Source organism: Cupressus sempervirens, chromosome 6, assembly GCF_028749045.1.
Source record: "Cupressus sempervirens isolate cs-2001-9-10 chromosome 6, ASM2874904v1, whole genome shotgun sequence".
NCBI lineage: Eukaryota > Viridiplantae > Streptophyta > Pinopsida > Cupressales > Cupressaceae > Cupressus > Cupressus sempervirens.
Window position 1 is genome coordinate 272692117 of NC_143123.1, and position 17670 is coordinate 272709786.

Here is a 17670-nt window from a genome sequence, read left to right on the forward strand (position 1 = left end):
TAATTTAACTGGGTTATGGCTTGTTTCTTTCTAAAAATATCTGCTATGATATGTTTTTGTAAAATTTCTTGCAAAATCTACCCATTTTTCATGGTTTGCATTATTTTTGTGTAGGATCTTGAGGTAAGTCACTTAGCATAGGTTGAGTGAGTTTTATTGTTTTATTATTTGGATTCCAAAATATGTATGCAGCTGGATCATTTTTGGTAAAGTTGATTGTTCATTTTATTGTACCTAATTTGATGACAGCTCTATAGGAATTTGTAATCAACCCAACTAATTAGCAACTAGACTAATTTAACTGGGTTATGGCTTGTTACTTTCTAAAAATATCTACTACGATATGTTTTTGTAAAATTTCTTGTGAACTCTACCCATTTTTTGTGGCCAACATTATTTTTGTGTAGGATCTTGAGGTAAGTCACTTACCATGGGTTGAGAATTATTTTATTATTTGTATTCTAGAATATGTGTGTAGTTGGATCATTTTTTTAAAGTTGATTGTTCATTTTATTGTACCTAATATGATGATAGTTCTACATGAATTTGTAATCAACCCAACTTGTTTTTTTCTAGACCAATTTAACTAGGTTATGGCTTGTTTCTTTCTAAAAATACCTGCTATGATATGTTTTTGTAAAATTTCTTGCGAACTCTACCCATTTTCAGGTCTGGTTTATTTTTATTTTTGTGTTGGATCTTGAGGTAAATCACTTAGCACGGGTTGAGTAACTTTTGTTGTTTTATTATTTGGATTCTGGAATATGCATGCAACTCGATCATTTTTGGTAAAGTTGATTGTTCATTTTATTGTACCTAATCTAATGACAATTCTATATGAATTTGTAATCAACCCAACTAAATAGCAACTAGACCAATTTAATTGGGTTATGGCTTGTTTCTTTCTAAAAATATCTGCTATGATATGTTTTTTGTAAAATTTCTTGCAAACTTTGCCCATTTTTCGTGGTTTGCATTATTTTTGTGCAAGATCTTGAGGTAAGTCACTTAGCACAGGTTGAGTGAGTTTTATTGTTTTATTATTTGGATTTTGGAATATGTATGTAGATGGATCATTTTTGTTAAAGTTGATTATTCATTTTATTGTACCTAATCTGATGACAGTTCTACAAGAACTTGTAATGAACCCAACTAATCAACAACTAGACCAATTTAATTGGGTTATGGCTTGTTTCTTTCTAAAAATATCTGCTATGATATGTTTTTGTAAAATTTCTTACAAACTTTGCCCATTTTTTGTGGTCTACATTATTTTTATGCAGGATCTTGAGGTAAGTTACTTAGCATGGGTTGAGTGAGTTGTATTGTTTTATTATTTGGATTCTATAATGTGTATGCAATTGGATCATTCTTGGTAAAGTTGATTGTTCATTTTATTGTACCTAATCTGATGACAATTCTACAGGAATTTGTAATCAACACAACTAATCACCAACTAGACCAATTTAACTGGGCTATGGCTTGTTTCTTTCTAAAAATATCTATTATGATATGTTTTTGTAAAATTTCTTGCAAACTTTGTCCATTTTTCATGGTTTGCATTATTTTTGTGCAGGATCTTGAGGTAAGTCACTTAGCACGGATCGAGTGAGTTTTATTGTTTTATTATTTGGATTCTGGAATATGTATGTAGCTGGATCATTTTTGGTAAAGTTGATTGTTCATTTTATTGTACCTGATCTGATGATAGTTCTACAAGAATTTGTAATCAACTGAGCTAATCAGAAACTAGACCAATTTAACTGGGTTATGGCTTTTTTCTTTCTAAAAAATATGCTATGATATGTTTTTGTAAAATTTCTTGTGAAATCTGCTTATTTTTCATGGTCTACATTATTTTTGTGTAGGATCTTGAGGTAAGTCACTTAGCACGAGTTGAGTGAGTTTTATTGTTTTATTATTTGGATTTTGGAATATGTATGCAACTAGATCATTTTTCTCTTGTGAGATAATATGTAATAAGCACCTTAAAAGAGATCTCTCTGACTATATAAATAGATACATGTTTAGAAGGAAATATAAATACATACATGTTTAAAAGGAAAAGAAAAAGATTTACATACATACCTCTTCTCGCCCCTTGAAGAAAATCACAGAGCAAGGGCATGTAGATCACAAGGGCACAACACGACAATGAAATCACAGAGCAAGGCCGTGAAATGAGAATGAAATTGCAGAGCAAGGGCACGTCAATGAATTTAGAGATCACAAGGACACAACAACCAAATGTACTGATCACATGGGAAAAACAACATTCATAGCTCCCCACCCTTGTTCAAAGCTCTCCACCTATTTTGCATGCAACTCTTCACAATCAAAAGAAATGGAAAATGATTTATAGTGTGCTTTTTTATTTGTTTATGCTTGCGGGGGCATTGCAATTGCGATACCAATGTCAAAATTGTGACAACGTCGGGGAGAATTGCAAAAAAAAATGAAAATCACTATGAACTATACCGCCATCGCAAAAACCATTGCAATTTGACCCCAAATGTTGTAGTGTGACTACGACTCCCTCCCTCAACCGCATCAAAAACTCCAAATATAAAGTAAAAAATACATGTACACCATACACATGCAAGTATGGGGTAAGTAACCATAGAAAACTATACATAAATCATCCATCTAACTATTATCATGAAATAATTGATATTACTATATGAACATACGAAGCATCATCATCGAAAGAATAAACATGACTAGATGAAATAACTAAGTATAAAGTAGCTCATCAAATATATAAAATAAGTATGAAATAACATCCAATCAAATCAGGTAACCGAGTACCACTAAATCATAACATATAACCACAAAGCTGACTTAACAAAATTCGATAATATAACATGAAGAGTAAACTAGGGGTAGGCACTACATCCACCCCTAGACTCAGGCTTACTCTTGGAAGCTACAAATAAGATAAAAATGAAGCACTCAATGTGCAATTCCTATTGGACCCTTTCCCCCTATAGGAGGATAAGATTCCACTGAAAACACCCTTTGCAATCTACCCATATCTCCAACTGTGGGTTCTAAAACTGTAGGTCTCTGATTCTAGAATTGTGGTTTCTGTTGAGGACAATGGGATGACTTATAATTGCATTGTCCCTATGAAAAACATTCTCCATCAAAAGTCCCCTACACTTTAGGTACGGTGGGCTACTGAAAGCTACCCACACTAGCAAACGAATGAGTACTTTGTGCTGGATGGTCATACTGATTGTGCCTATTGCACCTATTGCACTGAGAGTATTGAGAATCCCTAGAGTGTGAACCACCACCACCACTCCATGTTGGGGGATAATATCCTCTATGATGTTGATGTTGATTGCCTCTAAAAGAAGGAGGCTTCCTATTACTACTTGTTCCTTGGTTTTGTGTGTCCTTCGACTCAGATGGTGCATGTCCACTAGCAGGTGCACACATAAAACCACCATGTCCTGAAATGGCATTCTGCTCTACAAGAATGGCTTGATGAACCACATCCTTAAGGGTTTTAGGCTAGAAAACCTTCACAACCCCAATGAAATGGTTGTTTAGACCCCGAATGAAGTTTTGTACCATTAGTGGTGAATTGTCACTAATTCCTACATAAGGCATGAGCTCATAGAAATTTTTCTCATACTCCACCATAGTTATGGTAAATTGTCTCAGATTATGAAATTCTTCTACCCTCTGCTAGTGCTACTCCTTCAGTAGGAAGTAATCACAATTTTTTTCAAGAAACAACTCCTAGGTAACAATGTTCATATCCACACCTAGCTTCTTTTCTTCACTATTCCACCATGTGGCCACAAAAATTTCCAAATGTGTGATGAAATATTTTTCTTTCACATTAGAGTCAAATTCTTGCATCGTAAAACATCTATCCAAGGTGATCAACCATTGCTCTACATCATAACCAATGCCTTTCCTAGTGAAGGGTTTGATATTGTCTCGTTGTAGGTCTCTCATCTATGCGACCTTGGCCAACCTCTACCTATCAACATGGGGATCTCCCTGAGGACTCTTGGATCTACACCTCTCTTTGTTTCCAACATTATGTGATTCCTCAAGATCATCACCCTTTGGAGGAGGTAGGCAATCTAGAATAATCCTCATCATCTGCCCCATATTAGCCTCCTCTAAGTCAACATGCTCTTCTCCATGGCTCTCTTCCCTATTCTCTTCATGAATGGGACTCTCTCTATGGGTCAGAGGAGGGAAATCATGTCCACCTCTCCCATGATCTCTACCTCATTCTACACTAAAAACTCTAATAGCTAATCTAGTCTCAAACACCATCCTCCTACAATACCCAAGCAAGAAAAACAAAAACAATGCCCACAAAGTCAACAAAGACATACTACCTTAAAGCACAATCATATGAAACATGTTTTGATAATAAAATCAAGATTTAATCCAATTTTTCATTTTCATAGGTTTAAGTATTTGAGTTTGAAATTCAAAGTGTTAAAGTTGAAAAAGATACATATAGTTGTTTAAATTTCATTTAAGTTAACTAGTTGTCATCTAGTGGTGTTCCAATATACCCAGAGCTCCCAATCTAGAAACTCAAGCTCTGATACCAGATGTAACATGCCACCAGGGAACCCAAAAGAAATTAACCTATTATGCCACTAAGTTTATTGAACTTTTTTTTTTTGAAAGATTAAAACAACAAGAGATAACATAGTGGAAGCAATAATATAGATACATACAAAACAATACATTAACAATTACATTTTTTAAGGGTTCCATGACGTTGAATCATATACATAAGTTTTATTAAGTTTAAATATGATACATAACCAAAATTCACATCATAGAATAATCATAAGTACGAATCAAAAGAAATAATATACAAATACATAAGATGCCACATGGCATAACCAGAATGCATAATCATTTTATATACAAGTCACGGGGTATGAAAACCTAAAAGAATATACATCATGAAAAGATACAAGTATAGTACATCAGATTATGACCAATGAACATAATTGCAAGATCAGAAGGATTGAACAACTGCACAAGTACATCTAACAACAACATCCAACTGTCAGATCTCAATGGTATAAGAAACACTACCACCCGACCTCGTGGAACCTAAATGGCCAACTCCCATCGTGATGAGGAGATAATCTCAAGTCCCATACATATAACAATCCAATAGTCATAACATCCATCTAGGTCAAGGAAATCCGGAAAGTAATCTATCTCAAAGTTACCAAGACACAAGCAACATCTAATCCTAGATACAACAAAGACACGTAGGAAACGTAATATGCATGCGGGCAAGTGTAATCACATGAGCCAACTCTAAGGTTATCTTGGCAACTCTCTAGACTCCAGCCTCCTAGTGACTCTATGTGACATCAATATCTTCTCTTACAGACAAGGAATACTTATGAGGCAAGGTCACAACCAAGCTTCCTCTCTACTCCCATCCTAGCCTATACTAGCTCTTGAGGCATGGGCGAAGTAAAACACTGACTCTTGTTAATTCATTTTAAACACATTTAATGAAATGTTATCACTTATTAATACAACTTACAATGGGTTACCCAGGCAACCTCTTTAGGGATCTGACCTCCATTGTAAGTCACTGCCTAGAATAGACAAAGATAACCTACCCTAATATCATAAAAGTATATCTCATAATACCACAATATTCACCTTAGTCCTATACAAGCAATTGGAAAGCACCAAAAGATAACTGATAAAAAATCATAGGTTACACCAAGAAAATCACAATATTCACCTCAGTCCTATAGAAGCAATTGGAAAGCTCTAGCAAATAACTGATCAAAACTCATCATAGAATTATGTGAATGCATCACAATGGTTGGGAATAAAAGACCATGACCAAATAATAAACATAACATCATCATAGATCAAACACCTCCCAAGCCTCTAGTATACATACCTAAACTTGCCAATGTACTAAGTTAAACCTAACCCCAACACATAATTAAATCATAAATCTCATCAAGTATTTAACAAGTGTAGTTTCATAGTTCATTTTGTTTGAAATCATAAAAGTTCAATTTACAAATGGGTTCAAGTTTTCATTTTCAAAGTGTCATATTTGATACAATTTTTGAGTTCACAAGTATTTCAAATGACCCAAGAATCCATTAAAATCACCTTAATATAAAACCTATTTTCATATAAAATGAACTACCATTTAAACAACATCTGTATTTCATTAAAATTCTCTTAATTTAAAAAAATCAAAATTACAATTATATATATATATATATATATATATATATATATATATATATATATATATATATAAACCAATTAACAAAATCTTTAATTAAACATTATTAAGATCTAATAAAAATTAATAAATTAATAATAATAATTATTATTCAATTATTTAACAATCACTATTAAATTATTAATATAAAATAATACTTATTATATATTAATAATATTAATTAAAACATTTATATACATTAAAAAATAATTTAAAAAAAATAAAATAAAACAAACTAATTATTTTTAAAATGGGTTGTAATGCATAGCATGAGGTTGCAAGGTAGTGCTCACTATTGTCAAGGCAGTGTGAGCTATTGGTTGCATCATTCATAGTTGCCAAGGCAGTGTGAGCTACCGCTTGCAGCACTCACGACTATCATAGTAGCATGAGCTGCTACTTGCAACACTCACGACTGCCACAGTAGCATGAGCTGCTACTTGTAGCACTCACATTTGTTGTGTTCAGTGTGAGGCATGTTGCGGTGACCGAGAGGGAGGAAAGGGGGGTCGGGGGTCATGGCCCGATTCCCAAAAACCCCAATTTTTTTAAAAAAATCTTTTTTTAATAAAAAAACCCAATCAAATTACCATAGTAATTTTTAATTACTGAGGTAATTAATTATAAATTTTAAAAAAGGTTCTAGCTCATAGATTTGATAGGAAATAATTGCAACAATCAAATTTATCCAATTAAAATCTAGTTTTCATTTTCAAACCCTATCCTGATCTTAATTTTCTAGAAAAATGAATTTTCCAATAAGAGTTTTTCGATTGATTTCTCTCACGTACGATTCAATAACGAATAACAATAAATTCTCAAAAAAGGGTTTCAACCAAGATCGATCTTTGAAACAAGATCCACAAATAAACACGAAGAAAATAGAGGGAAAATTTGAAAGAATCTACTATGATAATTTCAACAAAGTTCCTACATCGATATGATGCTAACCAAACAAATGCTCAGAAGTTGCAAGAATTCCCTTCTCTCAAAACCCTTTTCAAAATTTGCCCCTCCAAACCTGTGTGTGGAGAAATGAGCTCTAATTTTTTTAATAAAGAGCTTTCTCCTTTAGGGTTTCAATTTTACAAACATGCAAACTTTTTCTTTATTATTTTAATTTCATGTGCAAACTTTTTTTGTTTTAATTAAATAAACTTTATTTAATTTATTCTCTCTTGCTTTTATTAAATAACAAGACATATTTAAAAGTATGTTTATTAATTTAACTAATAATAATATTTAGAGTTCATTATTAAAATGATACTCCTAAATTAATTATTATTAAATTAAATAAATATAATTACGCTAAATTTGGAACTTTACTTAATTTTTAAAAAATTAAATTCTTTCATTTAATTAATTTCAATTAATTAAATAATATTAAAAATTTATTTTTCTTTATAATTTTTTGGTTAAATTAAATCATTTAATATTCTCTTTATTGATTTAACTATACCTAAAAATCACAATATACCCACAATTCTAAATAAGAAAATCTATCTGAAATACAAAGTACATATTCAAATTTAAGGGTCAAAATCTCGAATTCATGTCACTTTGACGAATTCAAAAGGGTGAATAACTCAAATACTTGTCTTATTTTCTAGGACAAGTAGCTTAGGTTTAGGATTTGGACTCGAGAACTATCTCCCCTCTTCACCATTGAGATACTTCGAATAGGGCACGCTCATCCTAGCAATTCAGGGAAGTCGATACCCGGTACTTACAATTTGCATAAAAGTTGAACATGTACATATGCATATATCTCTAAACTAAATAGGCAATGGCGAGGAGTGGTACATTCTGTAGATCTTAACTAGCAAGTGACTAAAAATCCATCCCTCAACCACATCAGAAATGTCAAACATAAAGTATAACATACATCTACACCATACACATGCAAGTATGGAGTAAGTAACCATAGAAAACCGTATATAAATCATCCATCTAACTATCATCATGAAATAACTGAAATCGCTATATGAACATACAAAGTATCATCATTGAAAGAATAAACATGAACACATAAATAACTAAGTATCAAGTAGCTCATCAAATATATAAACTATCGCTAGTCTATGCTTGTTTGGGATCCTATTCCACTGTGCTTTGTGCCTCTCTTCGTTGGCTATTGGTAGTTGTCGTTGGTTACAAGGTTAGGGCGTTGGAGTGCTTTGCCTCCTACCGCTATTGCTGGTTTTGGGTCAGCTTCAACTATGCCTTTTAGGGGTAGATCTGCCTCTTATGCCGATGTGGCTGCATTTGAGGCGATTCTTCATGGTGCTCATGCTGTTCAATCCCAGCCTTCTCGTCCCTATGAAGTTTCCCTTGTATGTGTTTCAAACCCTTTAAGGGTACTCTTAGACTTTGAAACAATCGATAATATTTTAGGTATGACAGTTGAGCTCTCTTCTTTTGTTGCTATCTTTAGATTTTGAGGTTTTTGGCCCTCTCTTTCTAATCTTCATGCTTGGATTTCTAAGCACTGGGAGCCCATTTTAGATAGTGAGGTCCATATCTTTCCGGTGGCTAAAGGCTTTTTCAATTCTGTTAAAGATAGGAAGACTATTTTATGCAATCATAGTTTTTCATGGGAGGACAAATTTCCTCTATGGCCAAACTGTGGCATATGGATTTTGATCCACTTACTGAATCCTTTAACAGGGTTCCTATTTGGGTCCGATTACCAAATCTCCTGATGCATCTCTGGCTAGATTCGATTTGTGAAGCTATTGGGGATGCCATTGGTATTTTTTGTATGTGGACCCAGACACTTCATATATCCTTCATTTGACATATGCTAGATTTCTTGTAGAGATGGATATTTCTAAGGGCCTTCCTGAGATGGTTTGTTTGGATTCTTTGAGGGGCTCTTGGACCCAAACATTGGATTGTGAAGGTATCCCTTTTCGTTGTAGAAAATGTCATAAGATTGGTCACATTGCTGCTCGTTGTGCTGCTGTAATGACTAAATCTAGGCAACCACCTTCCTGGTGGTTAGGGGCCTCTTTTGAACACTATACGGTGGTTAAATCTAGTGATGCACCTCTGAAGTCAGCGGTTGTATCTACGGATGTATCTTCACCTGATGATCTTTCGGTGTTTGTGTCAGAGGAGGTTCATGTTCCTTCTCTTGCCCCAATACTGGACGTTCCTCCTAGTCTTGTTGAGGGCCAGGACCCTTTACCCTCTCCTTCCCCTGCCCCTATCCTTCCTCCTGGTTCTGTGGGGGGCCAGTTGGCAATGGGCTCTTCTAGGAATATTGTTGGTTTTTTGGATTCCCCTGGGCTACATTGTTCAGTTTCTTTTGGGGATTGGATTGCTAAGGTAGCTAAGGTGGAGGATGGTTAGATTGTGGTAAAAAGAAAGAGCACTAGACCATCAGCTCCTCCTTTAGAAATGAACCTCCAATCATGCAAGGGTGGCTCTAAATCAAAGGGAAAATTGTGATATATCTGGCTCTGCACCCTTGTTGGATCTTTACTTTTGGTTAATGATAGCCTTTTTGTAACCTTGGTTACCTTTTGTTTGGGGGGTGACCAGTTCTGCTTTTGCTTGCAATATCTTTGTATCTAAACTTATTGAAAATCTTAAGACTTGTATAGGGTTTTAGGATCCCTTCAAAACTTGTTTATCTTATCAAAAATATCCAATCAAATCAGGTAACCGAGTACCACTAAATCATAACATATAACCATAAAGCTGGCCTAACAGAATTCAACAATATAACATGAAAAGTAAAGTAGGGGTAGGCACTACAACTAGTGCTACTGACATATCAAAAACTCATGTAATGCACACAAAAACCAAGCATATTGGTATCAAGTATCATTACTTGAGAGAGCTAGTTCAAGACAAAGAAGTGAAATTGGAGTATGTGAATGCTAAGGAGAAAATAGCTAAAATATTCACTAAAGCTTTACCTAAAGATGCTCATGAATATCTTAGAGGTAAACTAGGAGTGATTCCCCTAAACAAAGCTACTTAAGCAAAGATGGCGCTCTACATCAAATGTGCTGATTAGATTATCTTACGAATTGATGCAGACAATTCTACTTTAGGAGTTGGCTAAGGTAGTAGTGAGGAAGAAGAGTAAAATAATGGATCAGTCATACAAAGATGAACTTAGAACTGACATAAAAATATGCATGAGTTGAAGGCATTTTTGGCATTATTGTCAAAGAGGGAGAGATTATTCAGTTACCATAAGAAAGAGAGAAAGATTATTTAGAAGGAGAAGATCAAAATGAAAGAGGGAAATAGTGAAAATTGTTAAAGACAAAAGAGGGATAGATTACTTAGAGGGAGCTCATAAGATTTAGTTGAGGTGTTGCCAGATCTGAGATGAGAATCAAAATGAAACTAAGGATATTAATGAAGATTTGATACATTGAGGGTGTTGCTTGAGACAATGCATGTTTTGGATTGCATGGTAACTAGAGGTGTGGCCATCAATGCTAAAGAGGGAGATTGTTGGGAACTACAATTGAAACAATTGTTATGTTGTCATTGATGTCAAACCTATTAGTGAGATAGTTTTCTATCTGATCTAAGTGTCATATCTATTTGATTGATGAAGAGCATTTGAAGTTGTTCATAACAAAAATATCTAGAGGAAAGGTTGAGTTATGAAGAGGAAACTATAAATGGACACTTGATTAGTTGGACTTTGACAAGATAAAGTGATTGTTTAAATCATGTGGCAAGTGGAGAAGAAAATAATGCTCAAGTCTTGAAGGTGTGATCATAGATAGATCAAATGCATAGGCTTGACTAAGCAACATAACATAAGATAAAAGAATTCAAAGTATATGTCGAGTGATGCTAGTATCGATTGAGCACTAGAACAAGCTGAGAAAAATTAGTGTTGACCAAGCATTAGTATCGATCAAGTGACAGTTTATGTACCAAGCAAGAAATTTAGTAGCGACCAAGTAACCCAGTGATGACTGAGTGTCAGAACACAATGTTGGCCGAGGAACAATATTTTAACAGTTTATGATAAATGTAACTTCTACCTGACTAAGTTGATTTCTTGAATTATGGAAAGTGTGTTGAAGATATAGATTGATGAGCTGGATCACTTAATACCATAAGAGGATTAGGTAAATGATCTAAGGAATGGATTCCAAGAGAAGTATCTAGAAAGGAAGAGGATAAACAAGATGATGATCATATTCATTGTATGTGACAAATCTAATCGTAAGCCCTAACATCTATGGTGATTCTTAAGTGGAAAAAGCTCAGAATTACCTATTTAAGGAGTTATGAGGGTGAACTTTTAGTATGCTCAGTGTTGTTGAAAATTGGAGAGGTTGCTGATGTTATTGATTGACAAGGCTGAGAAGAGTTGAAAAGGAGTGAAGGGTGATTGCTTGAAGGGTTGCTAAAAGAATCACAGACTAAGATGACAATGAAGGCCACACAATGAATCAACTTATGAGTAGAACTAAGATCTATACATGCAAAGTGAGTTATACTTAACATATCAAAACCTATTGTTACTTTTTGACAATTGTAAATAGTATTTGAGATCCTTTAATCAAGGTTGACCTAATAGTCATATGTAAATCCTTTAGCAGGATGAAATTCTTATGAAATGTTCTAAAGTCCTCTTACAAGGCCACTCCTAATAGGATGATTAAATCCTTTAACAGGGTCACATATAACCATTTGTTTTGTAACCTTTAATAGGGTTGGCTCCTAACAAACCTCACTTCAAAAGAGTGAAAATTAGTAACATGTTGCTAGTATTTTTTTTTTTGAATTGGGTTTCCACGTTAAATCTTAGTGTCAAACTTATGTGGATGTTATTTATGGTGTTTTATTGATTAATGTTTACATCTTGCAAGTCTGTTATATTTAGGATAGTGGACAACTAGTTGATGTTACTAAAAGTTGACTATAGAGACCGAGCTAATGCTTCATGATTGTATGAGCAATATTGTGGATGTATTCATGCCATAAATGTAATTAATCATGCATTATTAAACAAAAAAACTATTGGGATGATATTGTCTTTTTTCTCGAAGTTTCTTTGGTGTGGCATGACAACCAACACAATGTTTACAATAGAAGTCATGAGCACACCAATTTTGTTTGGTTTTGTTTAATATTTGGGATAGTTTAGGATCATTCACCATTGACATCTTTTCTCCCCTAGGAGGAAGATCGAGGTAAATATTTTTCAATGTTTTACATGTATTTACTCTTGTCAAATGAATATGCTAAATGCCAATATCCATGAAACCACAAAATTTATACATTTTAAAGCTTAGGACATGTCCTTATTTATCTACTTAGCTTAATTTTTTCTAGTAATCAATGTTTTAAATTTTTAGTAGTAATTTGTGGAGCTGGTGGCCCCATGATTATTAAAATTTGCTACTTAGTTTTTAGTATCCATCATAAATAGTATGTTTGAATAAAATAATTAATTATAAATTTTGTAGATAAAATTTAGATAAACAATAGGAAGAAAGTAAATTATTTTTTGAGCCATGTTTCATTTTCTAGTTCCCCCTTTTTTAAGGCTTATGGTAGGGTCTCATTTGGGGGGGGGGGGGGGGGGGGGTGGGGAGGGAGTTGGGGGTGCTAGAAAAATAATTTGTTAAGCCATGTGCCATTTTTTAGCTCCCATTTATTTCAAGGCTTAGGGTAGGGTCTCATTGGGACACAATGGGGGTGGGGTGGGGGTGGAGTGGGGTGAAGCATGGTCTCCTAAAGAAATACAATGGATAATGCTAAGATTTTTTAAGGATCATTTTAAAGTGGGATGTCCCATGAATTTTGTAGTGGATTTCATGACTAAAAGTTTAAGATTTACAATCTATGGAACATGACAATCTCATATTTTTTTATATATCATATTCATGAGTAAATAAATAAAACACAAAAATATTTAATTGAAGAGAATTATGTGAATAACAAGAGGCAAGGAAAAAATTTAATTTAGCGGGGTAATTTTCAGCCCCCACTTTTTCCACCTCCTGAAATCTCCAATCCTAATAAGTAGGGGTTGCTACTCCTGGGGAAAAGATTCTAATTAATCCTAAACAAGTTTTCTTTTTGACTTCATGAGTCTTCGGGTCCATAAAATTAGTTCCAAAAGACTCCCCTAATGGGGTCTCACCATTATTTTCAAAATTTAAGCTTGTAATAAATTAGAGAAAGATTTTAATTTATCCATTATTTGTTATTTAAAAAATTGCTTGGGAACTCTCTAGTTGGCTAAATTTAAGTTTACGCTTATGCAACAACATGAAGTTAAACTTAAAAAAATGCGCTACACATTTCCTAATCCCGAAAAACCTCAACAACACCCATTTAAACTTTTTAAAAAGCCCCACTCCATGGGACCATTGACTTAGTTCACCATTCTTCATTTGAAACATTTTCTTCATCCATAAATCAACCCGAACTTATAAAAACTTGTTTATTTACAAGTATCCATTACTTAAATAACTTAATATCATTCTTTCACCTCTTCAAAATGACAAATTTTTGTTTTTTCCTAGGGTTGACTCCACAACCACTGAGTTGACTTATATATAGGATCCCATCTTTATCTTTTAGAAGATTTTTACTTGAAGGGTCTATAAATTCGATCAATCCTTCATCGTTTTCATACAATCACACCCATGCATGTTTACTTTGTTAAAATCTAAGATCCATCGAATAAAAAAGTTATGTTTGTCACATCCACATGCAAACAAATAAAACTACACTCATCTCGAAATTTGTTGAGATTGATGAAATATATATATATATATATATATATATATATATATATAAAATTTCATTGGTACAATAAAATAAAATATTCATTAGCTATTTTGATTCCCATAAAATTTTCCCACTTCACCAATTTACAATAGGGTATATGTTATGGAGCCATAATAGGAAAATAAAATCCTTTGATGTAATAGTTGATGATAAAATGGCGCGCACTAGGATAAAAAGAAATGCAAAGTAGACTGAGGGGCCAGATATGCTTTGGACCTCGCTCACTCTCAATTCCAATAATTGCTCGTTTCACCAATAATTTTTCTCTCTCTTCTTCATTTTCGATAACGACATATTAGGCATGTGAAAATATTTTAAAACAAAATACACTCAACCACTCAGAAAAGTTTTTGTTAACAAAAATCCAACTAAAGCTTTTATGACGGAATAAGATGTGGGAGGTGTAAAATGGAGGAGGGATTCTGATTTGGAGGCCGACCTTTTTATTTCATTTCCTCCCATAATAATATTTATTTTGAACCCGAGATAATTGGGAGCAAACTGCACTGGAAATCCTTGACAAGCGCTCCGCAAGGGTTTTTTTCTTCTATATCTTGAGTAAGAAATTCTAGCTATTTAACGGAATTGTTTGATTCTTTTTTTCCCTGTAATTTTCTAGGGCAGATTTGGATTTGTGGAATTGCTTTTTCTCAGGTTTTCCTCCGTCATTAATCTTTCTTCCAGTTTTTCTTGTGTTAAATTCTTCCATCAACGCCGCTGCTTGAAGGCTGTAGGTAGATTTTTCGCTTCCCTGTAAATTTCCTTTTGATGTTTTGAGTGAAGCCGCTGTGTCCCTCCCCTTGGCAGATTCGTTTGCCCTAATTTGTTACGCCCTTTGCATTTTTCTTGTGGAATATTGTAATTTGGATAGGGGCGTGGTTGCGTTTTTGAGATTCATTGTAGATTGTATTAAAAAAGCGATTTATCTGTTTGGTTGCTTCCAAACCACTCAATTTCGAGTTAAACTCTATTTAGAATTTTGCTTTTTAGAATCTGTCTTTGGATTTCGTTGACTTCATTGGCTAGGTTTGGTGTGGTATGAAGAAAGGATTGGCTGTAAGCGTTGAGGCTTGGTGAGCTTAATATTTGGGGTTATTAAACCTAAAGCTAAAGACGATGTGTTTGATGTTTCAGGATTCAAGCTAAAATTGATATGCATCGGAACAATTAATTTTGCTCGCCTGTAATTTGACCATGCCCGGCATTTATACCTTGATTTTAAGTACTAGAGTGTTTGTCGGCTACCGGAGGGGCTGGCCGTAGAAATTGCAACTCGTCCAGATTTGTTCGTTGCTTGCTTAATTGAGCTATCGTGGCGATTAACGGGTTTTGTGTTCAACAGTTCAAAATCCGAGAAAATCGTATTGCGCGGGGTGCTCCGTTCCATTTGTATTTATTTCTGCCAGGAACCGTGAAGGAGCGTGAAATTCTGAGGAGCAGCAGAAGGAATTGAGAGAGTGAGAATAGGTGAAGCATCATGTCACGGAGCTGCTCGCAATGTGGGAACAATGGGCACAATTCGAGAACCTGTGTGGAAAACGGGTTCATGCTGTTTGGTGTCCGCGTGACGGACGGATCTATGCGGAAAAGTGTCAGTATGACGAATCTGTCGAATTTATCGCAGTACGAGCAGTCGGAGGGGGCCGGCAGAAGTGCCGATGGTGGTTATGTCTCAGACGATCTTGTTCATTCCTCTAGCAACGCGCGTGAGAGGAAAAGAGGTAAGGGAAAGCTCTCTAGTAAAAAACCTGATTTTTGTATCATGTTTAGGATATTTGGTCTTCAATTTAGGGTCTCCGCCTGGCATTTTTACATCCATTCGGTTGCAGGGGTGCCATGGACTGAGGAAGAGCATAGGCTGTTTCTTGTTGGCCTTCAGAAGGTGGGAAAAGGTGACTGGCGAGGGATTTCTAGGAATTTTGTAAAGACGAGAACACCCACTCAGGTTGCAAGTCATGCACAAAAGTACTTTCTCAGACAGAGTAATCTCAACAGAAGGCGCCGCAGATCGAGCTTGTTTGATATGACAACCGATACTGTAAATTGTTTTTTCATTTTTCATTTTTCATTTTTTGGTCGTTAAAGAAAAAACTTAATGGCAGTCATCCCAGTAAACAAGAAATTATAAAGACTAAATGGATTAGGGCATTCTGTAATGATTTTCGAAATTAAGTATTTTCTTTGTCTTAAATCATATGTTGCGCTGATTTTATCATTTTGCTTTGGTAGTTTTTGAGCATTCCAGTTGAAGAAGATATAGAAACAGGATCCGGAAGCCACCCTCCACTTCCAAGCCAGTTGAATCCAGGACCTCAATCTAGCAATCAGGTTCCAGATTCTGGTGTACAGTCAAATTGCAATTTTGGCATCCCCGTAAGAATTTTTCCTGTTCCTCTATCACCTCTTGTGCTGCCTGGAAGGCCCGTTGGGAAATCGCATGAAACGGAGAATCGAGGGTTTACTTCAATGGAATGGGCTGCAAATCCAGAAGAGCCTGGGTTCGCTAATAAATCTGAAGTTGGTGATACTGATAGTTCTACTAGCTCTCCCAGGTTCATGGATATTCCTCCTCCATTTCCATATGGAAGTCTGAATCAAGCGCTGCTTCGTCATTCTGTTGAAACCCCAACATCATTGGGATCTAAGCTTGTAAAGCCTATCCCCATTATTCCAATCCCCAACTTGAGGGGCACTGAGTCTAGCGTGGAAAAAGTAGTATCCCATCACAACCCTGTGATGGAGCCCTCTTCGCTCTCATTGAAGCTTTCTGAACAGCCAAAGCGACAGTCCGCCTTCCAGTCGAAGACAACCCTTAATAACCACGAGTTGGAATCACAAGGAAAGGTAGGCAATGTGATCAGTGTGGCATAAGCTTCATTTGGAAGAATAGAATGATCATAGAAGCATCCTGTTTATGTGCAAGTCTTAGTTTCTTTGGCGGAAAATCCAGATGTTTTCCACCTGTTGGATGTCCTGTTTCTGCTGCAAGACTTACTTTGTTCGGTTAGTTCTGCAGATGTTCTCCCTTGTTGGATGTCATATTTTATGCAAGACATTTTCTTTGGCACAATATACAAATCATTGGCCCTCTCGGGTCCTTATTTTCATGCCAGAGTTCCTTTTCACCTGATTATGCAGACCTTGATATCCTGTTTTACTGCAGGACTCCATTTCTGCCACTCAGTGTGCAGATGTTTGTTATCATTGATTGTCATGTTTAAGTCATGGACTTGTTCGTTTAACCGAAGGTGCAGATGTTTGCTCCTGTTGGGCTTCATGTTTTAATTCAAGCCTCAGCTTCTTTGGCTGTGAATTTGCATAGTTAACGAGTATTGATGATCTGAAGACTTGCTTTTATTTTTTCAAATTTAGTTCCAATTATTCATTTTCTGTAATTAGTTTATATAAGTGGGTTTGAGTTAATCCAAAGATTTGATGGCTGAGTTTTAGTTGTTTGCACAGCGAGAGTTGTATCTGCAAGTGACAGTATTCTGACGTTCTTTTATATTTGGAAATTGGACTACGTTCCTATGCTTTCTTGGATCGAAAATGGAACTAATGGTGTCAAATTTTTTCTTTTATCCTGGTATAAATTTGTTATTTTATTTTCCGTGAGT

The 17670-nt window shown here is 35.0% G+C and overlaps 1 protein-coding gene and 1 pseudogene across 1 annotated transcript; both read left to right on the forward strand.

Annotated features, from left to right (window-relative positions):
- Positions 1 to 8995, forward strand: part of LOC149552284 (alcohol dehydrogenase-like 7) — a 66819-nt pseudogene extending 57824 nt beyond the window's left edge.
- Positions 8996 to 14405: 5410 nt separating this feature from the next.
- On the forward strand, positions 14406 to 17374 carry LOC149552285 (uncharacterized). Its single transcript, XM_089787804.1, has 4 exons — positions 14406 to 14611; positions 15188 to 15774; positions 15883 to 16091; positions 16283 to 17374. The coding sequence occupies exons 2-4, from the start codon at positions 15531 to 15533 to the stop codon at positions 16922 to 16924; spliced, it is 1095 nt and encodes a 364-aa protein (XP_089643930.1). The 5' UTR covers positions 14406 to 14611; positions 15188 to 15530; the 3' UTR covers positions 16925 to 17374.
- Positions 17375 to 17670: the final 296 nt, after the last annotated feature.